The 17,828-nt window shown below is 38.5% G+C and overlaps 1 protein-coding gene across 5 annotated transcripts in view; it reads left to right on the forward strand.

Moving 5' to 3' along the window:
* Positions 1 to 17,828, forward strand: part of KCNIP4 (potassium voltage-gated channel interacting protein 4) — a 1,117,936-nt gene that overhangs the window by 977,425 nt on the left and 122,683 nt on the right. Inside the window, exon 2 of one of the 5 annotated variants that reach the window (XM_077881061.1) lies at positions 5,501 to 5,606. The exons of the other annotated variants lie outside the window; for them this stretch is intronic. Within the exon in view, the coding sequence (XP_077737187.1) occupies positions 5,501 to 5,606 (106 nt within the window). The remainder of the gene's footprint in view (positions 1 to 5,500; positions 5,607 to 17,828) is intronic. 5 annotated transcript variants of the gene reach the window in all.

The following is a 17,828-nucleotide window of genomic DNA, read 5'->3' on the forward strand; positions in this document are numbered from 1 at the left end:
CCTTCTAAGAAAGCTTTTAGATTTTTGGTATCTTACTTCTCATTTTTACTATTTTTATTTGTTTCCTTTTTATATTTTTAATTTCAATTGTTTACTTACTATGGTCATCTTTTTCTTTAATGTTATTTTCTACTTATTTTGAGATCTGTGTCATCCCAGAGTCTGTTTCTATCAATCATTTTCTTAAAATCTTGATTATGGGTCACATTTTTCCATTCCTTTACACATCTGCTCATTTTTGACAGCATGATAGACATCATTATAATACATTGTAAGGAGTTTGGATTTTGTTATCTTCTTTTTAATGTGCTGAATATGGAATGCCTGGGTGGCTCAGCGGTTGAGCGTCTGCCTTCGGCTCAGGACACGATCCCATGGTCCCAAGATTGAGTCCTGCATTGGGCTTCCTGCATGGGGCCTGTTTCTCCCTCTGCCTGTGTCTTTGCCTCTCTCTGTGTCTCTCATGAATAAATAAATAAAATCTTAATGTGCTGAGTATTGTTCTGGAAAACATTCCATGTAACTAGCACCTCCTTCTGGTCTTACCAACTTTTGTTCTATTATTTGTTAGGATAGGTCAATTTTGGTTTTATATGTAGTCATAGGTTGTGACCCTTACTCTAGAAAATGACCCTTACTCCCAAAACATAGTCTCTCTGACTCTCCAGTGAATGCCAGTGGTGCTGCTGCAGCAGTGTGGTTTCTTTCCTTCCTTCCTTCCTTCTTTTCTTCTTTCCTTCCTTCCTTCTTTTCTTTTCTTTTTCTTTTGGGTCAGAACTTCAACATCTCCCAGCATGACATGACTTCTAGTATTTCTATTCAATTTTCAGCCTTTCAGGCAGCTTCTGCCTCCTAAGTATTATGGAGTCTGACCTTGAGCATGCATCACTCAGCCCTTAATCAATGACTATATTAGTCAGAGTTCTCCAGAGAAACAGAACCAATTGGAGATAGGTAGAGAGATAAATAGATATAGATACAATGGAACATTGGCTCACACAGTCACTGAGGCTGAGAAGTCCCGCAATCTGCCAGGAAAGTTGATGGTATAGTTCCAATCCAAACACAACGGCCTGGGAACCAAGAGAGCCAATGCCTGGAGGCATCATAAGATGGATGCCCCAATTCAGGCAGAGAACAAATCCACCCTTCCTCTGCCTTTTGTTCTATTCAAGCCCTCAACTATTGGATGGTGCCCATTAACATTGGTGAAGGTGATTTTCTTTACTCAGTCTACCCATTCAAATGCTCATTTCTTCCAGAGACACCCTCACGGACACTCAGAAATGATATTTTACCAGCTATTTGGGCATCTCTTAGCCCAGTCAAGTTGATAAATAAAAATTAATCCTCACAATGAGCCACAGTCAATCTTCACACAAATCTTCCCTTCTGACGCACAAACCAGTTCTCTCCTAATACCCTCTCCTGCAAATTTCAGTCACTTTAGGAGTCCAGAATTCTGATATCTGCCAATCTCCTCTCAGTAAGCATGATCTGTACCTCTTTGAACTGTGGAGAGAACATGCCACTAGGCAGAGAGAACCAGGCCATTTATGGAGCTCACCTCTTGGGTTTCTTTTCTCTCAAGTACTACAGTTCTACATTTCTTGTTGTTAAGTACTTGAAAACAGTTGCCTCATATGGTTTGACCACTATTGTGACTGCTTATAGTGAGATAACACATTTAGCAACATTTACTCTCTAAAAGCTGTAAGTAGACACCTTTAATCTTATCCTGAAGTAGGGAAGACATATGTCAAATATATAATTGTGTCATCAATTGTTTTAATTATATTCTTGCTAATGCCATGAAGGAGAAATATAGGAAACTCTAGGCGCATATAATAGAGTCTAGTCTCAGTCTAGTCTCATTTGTCATGTACACTTTTCCTCAGAAAGTGATTATTGAACTGAAATATCAAGGCAGACAGTTAACCAAGCCACAAGGAAGTAAAACAAACAAACAAACAAACAAAAATAAAAACAAAACAAAAGGTTCAGTTAGAGGTAACAGCATTTTTGGAATGGACCTGAGGTAGTAGGGAATATCATAGACCCAAAGAACTGAAAAATACTAATATCTAACACCTACTGATGTACATTACTACATCTACTAAAGTACATTATGAATAATCACTATGCTTTATATATTATCTCATTAGATTTAAAAACTTTATGAGGTAGAGACTATTACTAATCCATTCTATTGATGCAGAAGCTGAGATTCATAAAGATTCAATAAACTTACCCAATGTCATAACGCACTGGGATCTGGTCCAGCCAGTTTTACTACAGTGCTTGAACACTAACCACTACACTTTAAGGAGGAAAAAGCAGAATGATCTGATAGCAGAGAGAGAAGTGGGGAGATAGGGGAAATTATAGGATGTCTACAACCTGACTTCCAAAAGTTAAAGTTCTCATTGGGGAGAAAACACTATAAAAACAGAGTAGATTAAGGAGTGCACTTGTTGTGATGAGCAGTAGGTGATGTATGGAAGTGATGAGTTACTTGTACACCTGAAACTAGTATAACATTGTATCTTAATTGTACTGGAATTAAAATAAAATAAAATATCTGCCTTTCCACATCATTTGGGGAACTTTGTTTTTATCATTTGTAACATTTATGATAAATATTCTTATTTATTTTGAAGGAAAAGACCGTAGAGAATTTGAATAATGTTTGCAGTCAAATAAAAGTTGATTTATCCATCTACCAAGAAAAAAAGTTAGAAATCATATATGATTTCTATCTAAATATATTTCTAAAAGGGACATTTAAACTGTGTTTTTACAACCAAGATCCTTTAGGATACCTTTCCTTTTACAAAGAAAAGACAGAAACCCAAAGAAGTTTAATGACCTGTCCAAGGTTGTTAAACTTGAAATAATAAAACAGGGTCTAAAATATGGGACTTCTGACTCCTGATTAAAAATAGCAAACTGTCTACCTTTAGTTGCAAGAGCAATTCAAAAGATGCTCCAAGGAAGATTGAGGTGGAGTCAGGGAGTGACCATATGAATAGCTGTGAATGCTTGAGAAGCAGGCAGCTCCCTCCCCTCCACCCAGACCTGAGGGTCCAGCAGCTGTCGTAGACAGAGCAAGCTTGACAGGCATCAGAATTTAAGAAAAAAGGGGGAAATCAAGCAACTGGCAAATATTTCTTGAGTGTTTGTCATGTGTCAATTTCTGGGATGATTGTGGAGTTTGGCTGGACATCAAAAAATAGAACCTGAAGTAAAGGAGCTGGGTACAAGGTAAAACTAAAGTCTCTCTCGTACTTCTGATGGCTGGGAGAACCTTTTCTTTCTCACTCCTTATTAGAATAGGGTCTCACCCTATAATAGGACGTGATACCCATAACAGTAGAGTGTGCAGCAAGAACAGAAAAAATAGAGTAGAAGACAGAGGAGGCCCTTTCCTTCAGGAAGCTTGGAAATACAACAGGGAAAGTCTAGTAGAAGCAAGTGTGTTTGAATTGTTTTTTTTTTTTTTTTAAGACTTTACTTATTTGAGAGACAGAGACAGAAGGACAGAGGATGAGCACAGGGGAGGAGGCAAAGGAGAGGGAGGAGCACATTCCCCATTGGGTGGGGAACCCAACACGAGGGACCCTGAGATCATGACCTGAGCTACAGGCAGACACGAATGAGCCATCCAAGCACCTCTTGAATTGAGTTTTAAAGGCTGCAGGGCATATTGAACTTGATCTTTGGTGAAGGGCCACCAGACTGTGCACACAATGGCAGGGGGGCTGAAACGGCACCAAGAAGGAGAAGCAGAATGTCCTGCTTGGGAAGCTAAAATAAAACAAAATCCTAGTGTCCCAGAGGTAGTTTACGAAGGAGACAGCACTTGGTCCCTCTACAAATGTACAAGGAGGAAGCCAACTAAAGAGTCTGTTTTATGTAAATCAGATTTATTTTTTTATAAGTTTAAAAGCTTACTTAGATACTAATCAAGGAAATGAAATCCGATCTTGTTTTGGTATTGAAAGTAAATTTATTCACTCATTTGTCAGACATTTATTGATCTCCTCTTGTGTGCCAGACCATCAATTAGCACTTGGGATACCAAGTAAACAAGACATTTCACACCATATAAGTGTCAAGGGCAGAGAAGAGACTTGTTTTGTGAGTTCCAACAAAGCTAAGAATAGCCTGGCCACTGGTTGACGATCCAGAGCAAGAGGATGGTGGAAATGCTGTCAGAGAGTGAGGCAGGGCCAGCTCATGCAGGGACTGGGGGTCCACGGTAGGAAGTGTGATTTTTTTTTTTCCAAAGGGTAGCATGAGGGTTTTAGTGGACTTTTAAGCAGAGAAATGATCCGATCTGATTTATGTGTCTACTAGTTCACTGTCATCCCACACACAAAAGACCTATCAGGTTTTTACCCAGGGTACACTGATGATGGGGCAGGACAGCCCCAGAGGGAGGTAGATTAATAGCCTTGTGGTCAGAACTATTTATAATTCCAAGGTAGGAATTATAAAGTAGAAAAACAACAAGATGTATTTGCCAGGTCCATATTATAAAGATAGAAGATGGTCTAGCCTAGATTTATGTTGGTTCTCTTTTAATCGCCTTATATTCAAAACCTTCTGAACTAATTTGGAGGGGGTACTATTTGATATATGTATATATCTCAGCATGCAAATTCAGGCTCTGGGCACTCAGAGTGGGCAAGTTGATGCTGTCGGCCAGCTGTGGCTCTTGACACCAACAGTTGTTTCAAGCATTTCCTAACTTGCCCACCCAAGTGCTGTTGACTTTCCTGGACTCTTCCCCAACCGTCTGAAGTCACAGATACTGCGCCATCCATTCCTGTGTTAGTATTTTGTGAACATGCCTTGCTTCTTTTGGGATTACTCTGCTTGAATAATTCTGTCCATTAATGTCCACATGTGAAAAATGTGAAGGACCGTTGCATCTCTGGGCTTATGCTAATGAGGCTGCATATCAAGGACATCCATTGTCTCACTTTCAGGGAAGGCAAAGGTACTAACAGGTGATTGCAGTGTGAATGATTTATGCAGGGCGTCTGTCGCCTCTGTAATCAAAGTTGGGGAGCAATGAGAACAGAAAATTGTCACGCGGGCCTCTGACTGTGGGTTGAATATAGAAATGTCAATCCAGTTAACTCTTTCAGTGATTTTCGCAATCTATGGCGAAGAAAAGCCACCAAATTTTACTTCTACTGCTGGAAAGATAAACTTGCGAGATTCTGTTTCCACTTGCTAATTAATGCAACATACACGTTAATGCAACATACGGGAAAGTTTTGAAAAGAAAACCTAAAAATGAGAAAAACAGAGGTGGGGGGAGGATTTATTTATTTCTTTTTCCTTTTGGGGGTCCCTACCCACTGCCTGTGATTGCCTGAGCAGATGTCTGCATCCATGTCCTGCCTGCCCAGCTTCCTGCAATAAGCCATGCAGCATGCTCGTTTCTCTTCGCAGACAGCATTAACAGAACCCATCACGTATGTTCTAGGTTTCCTCTACGCTCAGAACAGCACCAAGCGCAGCATTAAAGAGCGGCTCATGAAGCTCTTGCCCTGCTCAGCTGCCAAAACGTCGTCTCCTGCTGTTCAAAGCAAGTTTGGCTTTTTTTTTTTCTCTCCCCACCCCAACTGTTTGTTTGTTTCCTTTGTTTAGGTCCGCATGTACACCAGTAATCTGTTTCTTAAAAAATATATATATCATATTATGTAAAATCAACTCTATTGGTTACCCAATACCCAGAGGAACTTTGTGCAATTGTAAGGCCGTTCCCATCTGGCAGACCGACATGACAGCCCAGTGTTAGTGACCAGAGCCTGGGCTTCAAGACATCTGGAAAGTTTTGTTTGATCTGAAGGGTGAGAGTAGACTTGGGATTCCCATGGCCTAACTTGTTGGCAGAGCTGCTCTCCATTTCAGCCTGCATCACCTTGTAGGTGTCCTGACTCACACTGTGCATGTGGTATACACCTTTCAGATACTGCACAACCTCAGAAACGTCATTAAGTTAGAAAAACTACCACAGAGTGGAAACCATTTACACAAAGATGAGGGTTTTTTTTTTTTTTCTTTGCTCATTCACCTGGGTTCTCTGGAAAACCAGAACCAACCATATACATGCACACACACATACACATGCATATCTATATACACATATGTGTACTTACACACGCGAACATGTGTATAAAGGTATTTGTTTTAAGGAATTGGTTCCCATGACCGTGGGGGCTGCTGGCCTGTCTGAAATCCATAGGGCAAGCTGGCAGGCTGGAAACTCAGGCAGGATTTGATACTTCAGTCTTGACACAGAACTCCTTCTTCCCCAGGAAATCTCACTTTTTGTCTGGCTGTTCAGCACAGGATGAGGCCCACTCACACCATCTGGGGTAATCTCCTCTACTTAGAGGCAACTGATGATAGATGTTAACCAGGTCTGCAAAACACCTTGACAGCAACATCGAGATTAGTGCTTGATGAAATGACTAGGTGCCTAGCTTAGCCATCTTGACACAGAAGACTAACCATCTTCTCATTCTCTACAACTTTATGATATTGTTAAGCAGTAGAAAGTAGGAGGTATCTTTTACCTAAATGGCCTTACAATACAATAAAGGGCAATGCTTTATTTATTTTGTCAAGATGCCATGTACAATTTATAATGAAAATTTACAAATAGCCTCTGTTTACAAATGAACATGTACAAATATCCTATGATTACCTTCTTTCATACACAATTTTTTCAAACATCAAGATGGTGACAGAGAAGATGGTGTTCTTGGACGGTGAGGAAACAGAATATGAAGACTCTGGATAAAACATTCTAGGTGTGGGGCTATAATCCGTATCTTCACTGACTCTCTTTATATCCTGTTGCACCATCATATAGGAACTAATGAACTCAGGATGTAAAAAATGTGAATGCCCTATTTTCACTAGTCTCCACAACACAAATGAAAAAAATACAGATAGTGCCTCAAACAACCCAGTACATCCAGTCAAAAGTCCCAGGATAAAACAGTAACTTATTTCCATGGCATTGGTTAGGCATAATATATCATAATAATGAGATTTAATTAATTCACTTATTCATTCAACATAAATGTATTATATGTCAGTTCTTATTCCTGTTCTGAGAGATGTAGCAGTAAATAAAACAGCTTTAAAAGGCCCTACCCTACAAGAATATTCTGTGGAGAAAGGAGACAGGACAAAAATACTTTCATTAGTGACAATCTGATGGACAAAATAATTGAAACTATGGTTGCTTTGATTTTTCCCCTTATTGCACACACCACACATACCATCTCACAAACAAAAAACATAATGTGTCATCAGCAACCTAAAAGGCCATAATCCCAGAATAATGCCCCAGCCCTGATCATCCACGATATTGAAGCTGCAGGCATTTTTATTGCCACTATTTGTCAGCAAATGTTTGTTATTAGAGCCATTGCTTTGCCCTTTTCAAGTTGGAATCAAAATTGCCAATTTACCAGATATTCACTGAAAACATAGTCATTTGTACACAGTAGGCAGGTAAAATATAACTTTTAAATGGATTCCTATATTCACTTGGGAAGAACAAAACTGCCGGGCCCTATTAGCACTCTTCCTGCACCAATCCCTGGTAAAGTCATACCTGAAATAAATGGTCATGGAGGAGGCAATGCAATTTTCAACTAAGCGTGAGGGGAAAGCCAGGATCTTTCTTGAAAGGAAAAAAATAATAATAATAAAAGATACTAAAAAATGAGCAGAATAATTCTAAAAACTGATATTTTTATAAAAATGGGATTTCATAAAATTGCCTGATATTGAACTGATGCTAGACTTGGACTCTCACCCCAAAAGTTCTTCAGATATAGCTCCCTTCCTCTACTAGCCGCCCCCCTTTTCCCACTAGCCACCTGCCACTAGAAAACCCAGAAAACCCTAGCATGTGGAAGTAGGTTCTTGGAAAGGAAAACATGTTAATTCCATTGTCATATCAGAAAGGTGTTATTCGTGGGTCCCTATCCATGATCTGACCCTAAGTTGTTGGTCACAGGACTGAAAAAATGCTATGAGAACATGAGGCAGATGGTTAGAGCCATGAGCCCAGAGTGGCAGAGGACCCCTAGGCCACCAATGTCTGCCTGTTGGACCGCAGAGAGCCATGTGGTGAGCTCTGGCCTGACCAGGCTAATTCTAGGCTTGAATGAGTTGCACACGGCTGAGGGAACATTCTCCACCACGCCGACGGTAGTTAGCGAAGGGCCAATACTCATTTTGAATTCCCTTCCTTTTTCCTTGAAGGCAGATGAGAAAGGGCTCTTCATTCCTCATGGCAGAAATGTGAGACTTATCAATATTATGCATATAATGAAAGGAAAAATATTTCCTACATAAAGACCCAAACTCCTGCTGAGTTGTGGAGCATTTGGATTTCTAGTCAGAGCACTGGAGAGTTTGAAGGGAGCCAAGGAAGACCTGGAGCTTCTCCTCACATCTGGTTCCCAGACAAACTCCTCTGTCATCACCAGGGAGCTGCTCTGCTTCATCAGGAAGACCCCCATCTGATGGTTGGCAGCTTTAAAGAGCATTGTTCCTCACGCTCTGCCCAAATCAGCCTCTTTTTTAACTTCCAAACAGTGGTCCCGGCCCAAAGTCTGAGAGTAATCTGTAGCTCCTGCTCCTTCCTGCACAGGACAGCCTTCCTCCTCTCCCCGTCCTTCTCCTTCAGAACTGGAGGGGCAGGTGCTTTAGTCACCAGAGTCACTCCTCTTCGTGGCAGTAAATTTAGGAAGCATAGAAAAATATAAGAAATCACACAAACACACACAGACCACACAACACTCTCCTAATCCTGTATGCTCCTCTACCTTGAAGCAACTAAAAATAATAATTAATATCTTTTTCCACCAAGGTGTGTGCATTAATGATCACACCAATACCAAATTTTTATCCTTCCCTTATATTGCATGCTTTCATAAATATTCACCTGGTTATTAAAAATGTAAATGTCATTTTTAATGGAAGCATATTATTCCACTGTAAAGTGATAGTATACTGCATTTGACCACAATCCTTGGCTTCTGAATATTTAGGTTTTTCCCTTTTCCCTTTTTATCCCATAATACAAATAGCACTGAGATAAATATCTCTGTGAATACATCTGTGTATGCCTTTTAGATTATTTTTTCTCCTAGATTTGGAATTACTGGATGAAAGCATTAAATCATGTGAATACAAGCTTCCTCATGTATATTAGAAGATTAGTTTTTGAGTTGGCCTTTTCAATATTTAAACACATCATGCATATTACCTCGAGTTTTTTGTTACATAGATTTAATATCTTCAATATTTGGAAATCTTGCACATTTTATAGTCATTTTAAATGTAGACTTGAATTATTTCTTCTGCTGTTTGTGCTTCAGATGAAAGGCATTTAAAAAAAGTGCACATGACAAAGAGTTTCTACGTGAAGTATGATTATAGACATTATTAAATTTCTGAAAATCAAACACATTACTCATCTTTAACAAAAGGAAAAATAACAAGCCCCAACCTTTTTATGTCAAAGCACACATCTTGACTATGATATTTGAGATTGTCAGGCAAATATCAAATTCTAAGTGCCTTGGAAAGATGTTGGGGAACAGCAAACATACCTCTGAGAAGGATGTGGCAAATGTTTGCAGTGGCATCCAGTGGAGCATCCTGATTGCTGGTGGGAGGGGAGTGACTTTCTTTTATCAGTGGAAGCTGTCCACTTGCTGAAATTAAAATCAACTTTTTTCACTTTATGCTCCCCACCCACCATCTCACTGGTCGCTAAAGTCTGGTCAATGCTCTTTCTGAAATATCTTTTAGATTCACTTCTATTTAGTGCTAGAGCTTTTGCTCATATTCTCATCATCCCCTCCAAGAACTACCGAAACAGGCAGGGTGGGCTTCAATATCATCCTGGCATGTGTTTGAACACCTACCATGCCTCCTACTAACAAAATGCCTGGAGTTATATAATTAAATTATCTGGCCCCTTAGTTTCCATAATTTGATTATTTGTTTGCATTTTTTTTTTTTTTTTGAGAAACTACATGTTGTCCACACAATTCTAGACACTGGCTTTACAGTGGGAGATGAAGACATATTAGTTCACTGTCTTCATTGAGTTTCTTGGGAAGAAAGATGATAAACATGAAAACAAAGACAATCTCAGGGGATGATGTCTGTTATAAAGTAAATAAGCCTGCAGCAAAGTAATGGAAACTGAATGCAGGTAGAGGAGCTACCTCGTCTGGGTCAGGGAAAGCATCATCGATGAGGTGACTTTTGAGACCCCAAAACAAGAGGAGGCCAATAATATGAGGGTCTGGTGAGAAAGTTCCAAGGAAGAGGACACAGCAAAAGCAAAAGCTCTAAGGAGGAAAGGAGCATAGGTTATTTCTAGTCTAAAAAGAAAGCCCATTGGTATCCTCAGAGAATTGCATGGTTGTGGTTGGGATTAAGCAAGATAATTCATGCAGAGTACTTAGTACATGAAACATCATGAGCATGAGTATATGACAAGTATTGACTCAGTTAATAGCATCTGAGGCAGGTGTATTATTTTCCCCATGTAATGGCTGAGAAACCTGAAGCACAGAACTTAGACAGTTTTTCCAATTAACAGAGCTGGGATTCTGACTCCAGAGCCTGCTGTCTTCATCACTTCATCAGGCTGGGCTGCACCGACCACCTCTGATATTGATTGAGGAAGCCCTTCAGGTGTATAATTGTAGCTCTGTTTTGTACTTTGAATCACAAGTCTTCAAATTGGAAGGAATTTGGGAAAGCGTTAGGTCTGGCGACTCTGCATCCAGGAAGGTCGCCTTACATCCCCATTTCACAACTGAGACAACTGCGTCCTGACAGGGTTGTAATGATTTGTGCAGAATCTACACAGCTGAGAAATTGGAATAAACCCACACCCAAAATGCTCTTAGTCCGATGATAGAGATGCACTTATTGAATGACTGCCTGCAAGATACAGGCACATCACATCACATCAGTAGAACTCTTACTGGAAAAATTCAAGGAGAGCGTGAAGGGGAATTTCTATCTCATCTTATTTTAAATGTTTTAAGTATTTTAGCCCATTTTAACAACAGCAGCCTATTATAAGGAATATGGCCTATTTTTATGTATGAGAAAACTGAGATCTATAGAAAGGAAAGGATTTTCTCAAAATAATAGAGCTATTAAGAAAATCTAGGATGAGAAACCTGATTCAAGTCTAGTACTTTCCAACACCGAAGTTCTGTGATTTGGGATCAATCAGTGTCCTGGCAGGAAACACAAGGCATGCTTAAATAGGGCCACCAAGGGGAGTTTATTGCAAAGATACAAGCAAGGATTCTGGACACAACAAAGCTAGTGAAGCACCCAAGGCTAGTAGGAGTGAAGTTATCATTTCTATGCCCATGATTACAAGAGAAGGAGAAAGCCATAGCTATACCTATAACTATCAGCGAGGGTTTTGCAATAGGGCTACTGCCCTTGGAAGAGGAAAGCAGCCACTACAAACCCAACCTACACCCAGGAGAGATCTCAAAGAATAAATACCATGGCCTCTCCCTTCCTCCTCTCTGATCTCTTCTTGGGGCTTCCCATTGGGCAGAGGGCAAGGAGTTGAAATAATATCCAGAGAGGCCAGTCTCCTGGCCCTAGAACAGCATATAGAAGGATAGAGAGTGGCTCCAGAGGCCAAATGAAGATGTTTTCCAGCTTCTATATATTTTGGAAGCCAGGGATTGCGGATCTACAGAACCAGTAACAATTCTCAGGCAGACTGCCTTTCTTAGAAGATTTTTTCCCAATTCCATGATAAGCTGACAAATGGCTGATAAATATATTTTGATATTGAGTAGATAATTTCAGGATTAAGGAATTTAACTACCTTTTTCATGAATGGCTTAGTATCAAGAAATCCCTAGCTACTATACTCTAGATGAGCACAAATACTTTTTCTTTAAAAAAATAAATGCTGTCAAGTCTGTGGCTATATATCTATGTCTCCTTATTAGATAATAAGTAATTCACTTTGCCTCTCTATGCCCCACTTATGTTTTTATAAAGTAATTATTTTCCCTATTTATTCAAAAGACATTGTGGTGACCAAAAGATTACTTGCTAGATAATAATCAGGAACTAATGCAAAAGATAAAATATTAAATGCTTGATTTTTTTTAAAAAAAGATTTATTTATTTATTCATGAGAGACACAGACTGAGAAAGAGAGGCAGAGACATAGGCAGAGGGAGAAGCAGGTTCCTTGCAGGGAGCCTGATGTGGGACTTGATCCTGGATCCCGGGAGCCCAAGGCAGGCGCCCCACCGCAGAGCCACCCAGGTGTCCCTAAATGCTTGATTTTATGTGCACTTATAAATATGTTTTTATTTAAATTTGTTTCATAATATCGTCCCAGTACATCTGAGCCACCCCATTCAATCAAAGTAATTGATTCACTAAATGAAAGCTTCGTTGCAGTGGCTTTTGTTGTTGATTTGGGCAAACACAGGAGAGTGAATGCGACAAAATAATTGTGGGGCTAGATGACTCCTAACTTGGAAGCCACCACTGCCTCTTATAATTGCAAAACATAATTTCCTAACTTTCACTTCAGAGTTTCGGTATCCAATACAGCATAACATTTCAGTGTGTTTCATTTTGCCTGATAGCATATTGATCATGGAAAGTTTTAGATGCCTGTCTCAGAGGAGAACCATCAGCACTTGGCTGTTGGAGGATGTGTTTTCAAAAAGTGACTTAAACTGTTAACATGCTGCCAATTAAAAATACAACAGTAGCATCCAGGAATTTTTTTTTTAATGTTTAACCTTCTGTGAATTAATTAACCTGATGCTAACTCTTTAGTAACTTTAGGTAAAAGCTCTGACCTGGGAATATAGTCAGGAGAATCTTTGGTGGCACTCAAGTGTAAGTGGTGAAGGTTTGTGAACTTTGCAAGAAGAAAGCAAAATCCTTTAAATTCATTATTTGCATGAGCCCTAGAAAATGTTATGTTCAAATACTTAGATGTTATTTCTATTTATTTAACAAGCATCCAGTACTTGCTATGTGGCTGGTACAGTTCTAAGTGCCTTGCACAGTTTAACTCATTATATCTTAAAACAGTTGTAAAAAGATAGACTGCCTTTATTATTTATTCCCATTTAACAGAATAGGAAAATGAGGACTGAGAATCACTTTATCAGTAAGAGGTATAGAGGCAGGGGAGGTGGTTGGCCCAGAAGTTGAGCTCCAAAGTCTATACTTTGTCAGCTTTCCAGTTATGTTCAGTGTTTTTATTGGTTATAAAGATCTTTTCCACTTATGTGCTCAACATAGGACAGCCTTATGCAGCCCACATTGCCCAGAGAGATGGTGACAGCCCCTTGAATGAGTTGTTTCTGCTTTCTGGACCTCAGTCTCACTATCTACAAATGAGAACCACAGAGAGTGTCTCAAATTCTCCTTCCAGATGTAGCATTGCTGGAGCCAATGAAACAGCGCTTCTTATTCTGGGCTATGGTAAATGGGAGATGTTTCAAAGCTAGCATAAAATTTCCTCCTTTCATTTCATTTCACTACCCATGAGAAGCAGGAAGTGGGAAAAGTTAGAACTTTAACACTTAAGCCAAATGGCATACCAGTTGGTACTACCATTTATTTGCTGTAAACTACATGTTTTACTAATTTGAATACTTGTCCCTGTCTTTTTTATGGTCTTTGATAGTTTAAAAGTCTTTATCCTGTTTATCTCATTTAATCCTCATAAAACTCCTGGGAGAATGAAAGATCTCAAAGATTATACTCTCCATTTAACAAACTGAAAAGTGGAGAGATTAAGTGGCTTGTCCAAAGTCAACTTAACTATTTAGTGACAAAGGGAAAGATGAGTATTCTTTTTTCCTGGACCATCATATGTTTACCAAGAATCCTCATTGAAGCAGGAATGAGTCTGAGTATAAGAAAGACAGAGATGGCAGTCCCAGGACAGCTATTTCCTGTTGACAGGTTTAGTGGCCTTCACTTCAACATGGCAGACATTTATGGAGCACTAACTATTTGAAAAGTAATAGCTCTAGGGATAGGGGAACACGTAGATCACTTCCTCTGAAGGCTGACATTGTACTGAAATAAACAAATATGGACAGACATCACTCGGATACAATGAATACAAGTAAATGCTATTGGAGGCAATATGAGAAAAGTGTAAGTGTTAGGAAGTTAAGAGTGGTAACTCTGAGACTAGCCTATTTGGTTTGAATCCTAGTTCTGTGACCAACTAACTAGCTATAGAGAACTCAGGTGAGTTGCTTACCCTTCCTGAACTTCAACTTCCTCATCTGAAAGGTGGAAATAATAATAGTAAATATTCCATTTACTTGCTCAAAGGAGTAAATGAGCATGTGACTGGCTAGTAAGTGGCCAATAAGTGGTGGCTGCTGATGCTTTTATTCTATAAAGACAATGATGATCACCACTACTATAACCACACAGAGAAAGGGTTGAATCACAGCTAAGTGCCTTTCACAAAGAGGTAATATTTTTTCAGGGCCCTTTGGAGAAGAATCATTTAATTAGAAGAAGAAATAGTAGGAAGAAGATTAGGTATTTGAAAAGATGAAGCTTAAGGTAGTCAGAAAGAATGAGAAGTAGGGAGGAGAAGCCACCATAAGAGATAAGCTGAGACTGGAGTCTGAAAGTTCTTCCTACCAACACAAGGCTGAACTCTACTAATAAAAAAAGACAATGTAGAGTGATCCAGGCCTCTTATTTTTTTTTCAGCTTTATTGAATTATAATTGACACATAAAATTGTAAGATGTTGAAAGTGTATGATGTGATGATTTGATAGGTGTATATGTTGTGAAAGGACTCCCCCCATTTTGTTAATTAACATATCTCACCTCACATATATATCGTTCTTGTTTGTCTGTTTTTGATTTTGGAGAGAACTCTTTTAGGAAATGTCAATTGCACAATAACTGTTATTAAATATAGTCACCATATTTTACATTAGATTTTCAAACACTATTCATTTACTAGCTGAAAGTTTGTACCCTTGACCAAACTCTCCCTATTTTCTCCACCCCCAAACCCTGCTGGCAACCACTTTTCTACTCTTTTTTTTTATAATTTTGACTTTTTTTTTTTTTTTTTTTTTTTTTAGATTTCACATATAGGTGATATCACACAGTATTTCTCTTTCTCTGTCTGGCTTATCTCACTTAACATAATGCTCATGTGCTTTCACAAGTGGTAGGATCTCTTTATTTTCCATGGCTGAATAATATTCTCTTGTATATTTATACCTCATCTTCTTTATCCATTCAGCCATTGGTGGGCATTCAGCTTTTGTAAATAATACTGCAATGAAAATGGACGTATAGATACTTCTTCACTGTCCTGTTTTTTTGTTTTTTGTTTTTTTTTTTTTTGATAGATACCCAAAAATAGGATTGCTGGATCAAAATGGAAGTGATTCTCTTTCTTGCCTGGGCTTTAAGATGGCTAGAGCCAGCCAATAGTCAAGGGACTTGAGCACAAGTCCAACTTTAGAAAGGTTGATGGTGAACTTGAAGCCAGGGAAAAAACTGGCAAAGGATCGAGAGCAATATTTAAAGAAAAGATATGGGGTATCAAAACAATAAGCAAAAACTAGTGGATATAGGTTTCTAAGTCAAGGAAACAACAAAGACTCAGAGTGAGAAAAATGACTCAAAAATAAATTTTAAAAAATCAGAAATCAAGTAAATTTTTGAGGAAGACAAAAGAGGAAAATCATTTGGAAAATTGTTTTAAAAGTCTATGTGACAAACAATATCAACAGTTAATTCTTATTGAGGATAACATTATTCCAAGCCTAAAGAATTATTGCAAACATTTACTGCAAACCTGTGAGGAAGGCAAAATTATAATCCCCACTAAGATGAGAGACTAAAGAAGGAAATTAAATCACTAACCCAAGATCTCTCAATTACTAATTGTTAAAGCCAGACTTTGATCTTGAACAGCATAATGCCAGAGCTTCAGGTCTTCACCACTAGACTTCTCTGCCTACAAGAGAAAACAAAAGCCTAAATACAAGGCAATAGTGGTAGAAGGTGAAGCTCACGGATTAGAAGAATTAATATTGTTAAAATTCCCTTATTACCCAAAGCAATATCAATAGCATTTTTCACAAACTAGAGCAAATAATTTTAAAATTTGAATGGAACCACAAAGGACCCTGAAAAGCCAAAGCAATCTTGAGACAGAAAAATCTGGAGGTATCACAGTCCCAGATTTCAAGATCTACATACAAAGCTGTAGTAATCAGAAGAGTATGGTACTGGCATAAAAATAGACAGATAGATCAATGGAACAGAATAGAGAGCCCAGAAATAAACCCACATTTATATGGTCAATTAATATTCAACACATAGGCAAGAATATGCAATAAAGGAAAAGACAGTCTCTTCAATAACTAATGTTCAGAAAGCTGGACAGCCGCATGCAAAAGAATGAAACTAGACCACTTTCTTACACCACAGAAAAAGTAAACTCAAAATGAATTAAAGACCTAAATGTGCCTGAAACAATAAAAATCCTAGAGAAGCGCACAGGCAGTAATTTCTCTGACATCAGCCATAGCAACATTTTTCTAGATATGTCTCCTAAGGCAAAACAAACAAAAGCAAAAATAAACTACTGGGACCACATCAAATAAAAAAGCTTTTGCACAGCTAAGGAAGCCATCAACAAAACAAAAAGCCAACCTACTGACTGGGAGAAGATATTTGCAAATGATATATCCAACAAGGGGTTAATACCCAAAATATATAGAGAATTTATACAAGGCAACACCAAGAAAACAAACAATCCAATTTAGAAAATGGGCAGAGGACCAGAACAGACATTTTTTCAAAGAAGACAGACAAATCACCACAGACATGAAAAGATTCTTAACATCACTAATCACCAGGAAAATGCAAATCAAAACCACAATGAGATATTACCATCTACCTGTTAACAACGGCTAAAATCAAAAAGAAAAGAAATAGCACGTGTTGACAGGGATGTGGAGAAAAAGGAACCTTTGTACAGTATTGATGAGAATGTAACTTGTACAGCCGTTGTGGAAAACAGTATGGAGATTACTCAAAAAAATTAAATGTAGAAATAACATATGATCCAATAATTTCACTAGGTATTTACTCAAAGAAAAAAACCCACTAGTTCCAAAAGATATATGCACCCCTATGTTGATTGCAGCGTTATTTACAGTAGCTAAGATATAGAAGAAGCTTAAGAGAGTCCATTGATAAATGAATGGATAAGGAAGATGTGAGATCTATACGAACATTATGCAGTCATAAGAAAGGATGAGATCATGTCATTTGTAACAACATGATGGACCTAGAGGTTATTATGCTAAGAGAGGTAAGTTGGATAGAGAAAGACAAATGTTTTCACTTGTGGGGAATCTAAAATGAATACTAATTCAAAGGGAAACATGCACCCCAATATTTATAGTAGCATTATCTTCAATAGCCCAACTATGGAAACAGCCCAAGTGTCCATCGATTGGTGAATAGATGAAGAAGAGGTGGTGTGTATATATATGGTGGGATATTGGTCATAAAAAAGGATGAAATCTTGCCATTTGCAATAGATGGAGCTACAGACTATTACACTAAGCAAAATAAGTCAGTCAGAGAAAGACAAATACCATATGATTTCACTCATATGTGGTGTTTAAAAACAAACAACAACAACAACAAAAAAATCATAGAGGAAAGAAAAGAGAGA

This window comes from Canis aureus, chromosome 2 (genome assembly GCF_053574225.1).
Source record: "Canis aureus isolate CA01 chromosome 2, VMU_Caureus_v.1.0, whole genome shotgun sequence".
Classification (NCBI taxonomy): Eukaryota; Metazoa; Chordata; class Mammalia; order Carnivora; family Canidae; genus Canis; species Canis aureus.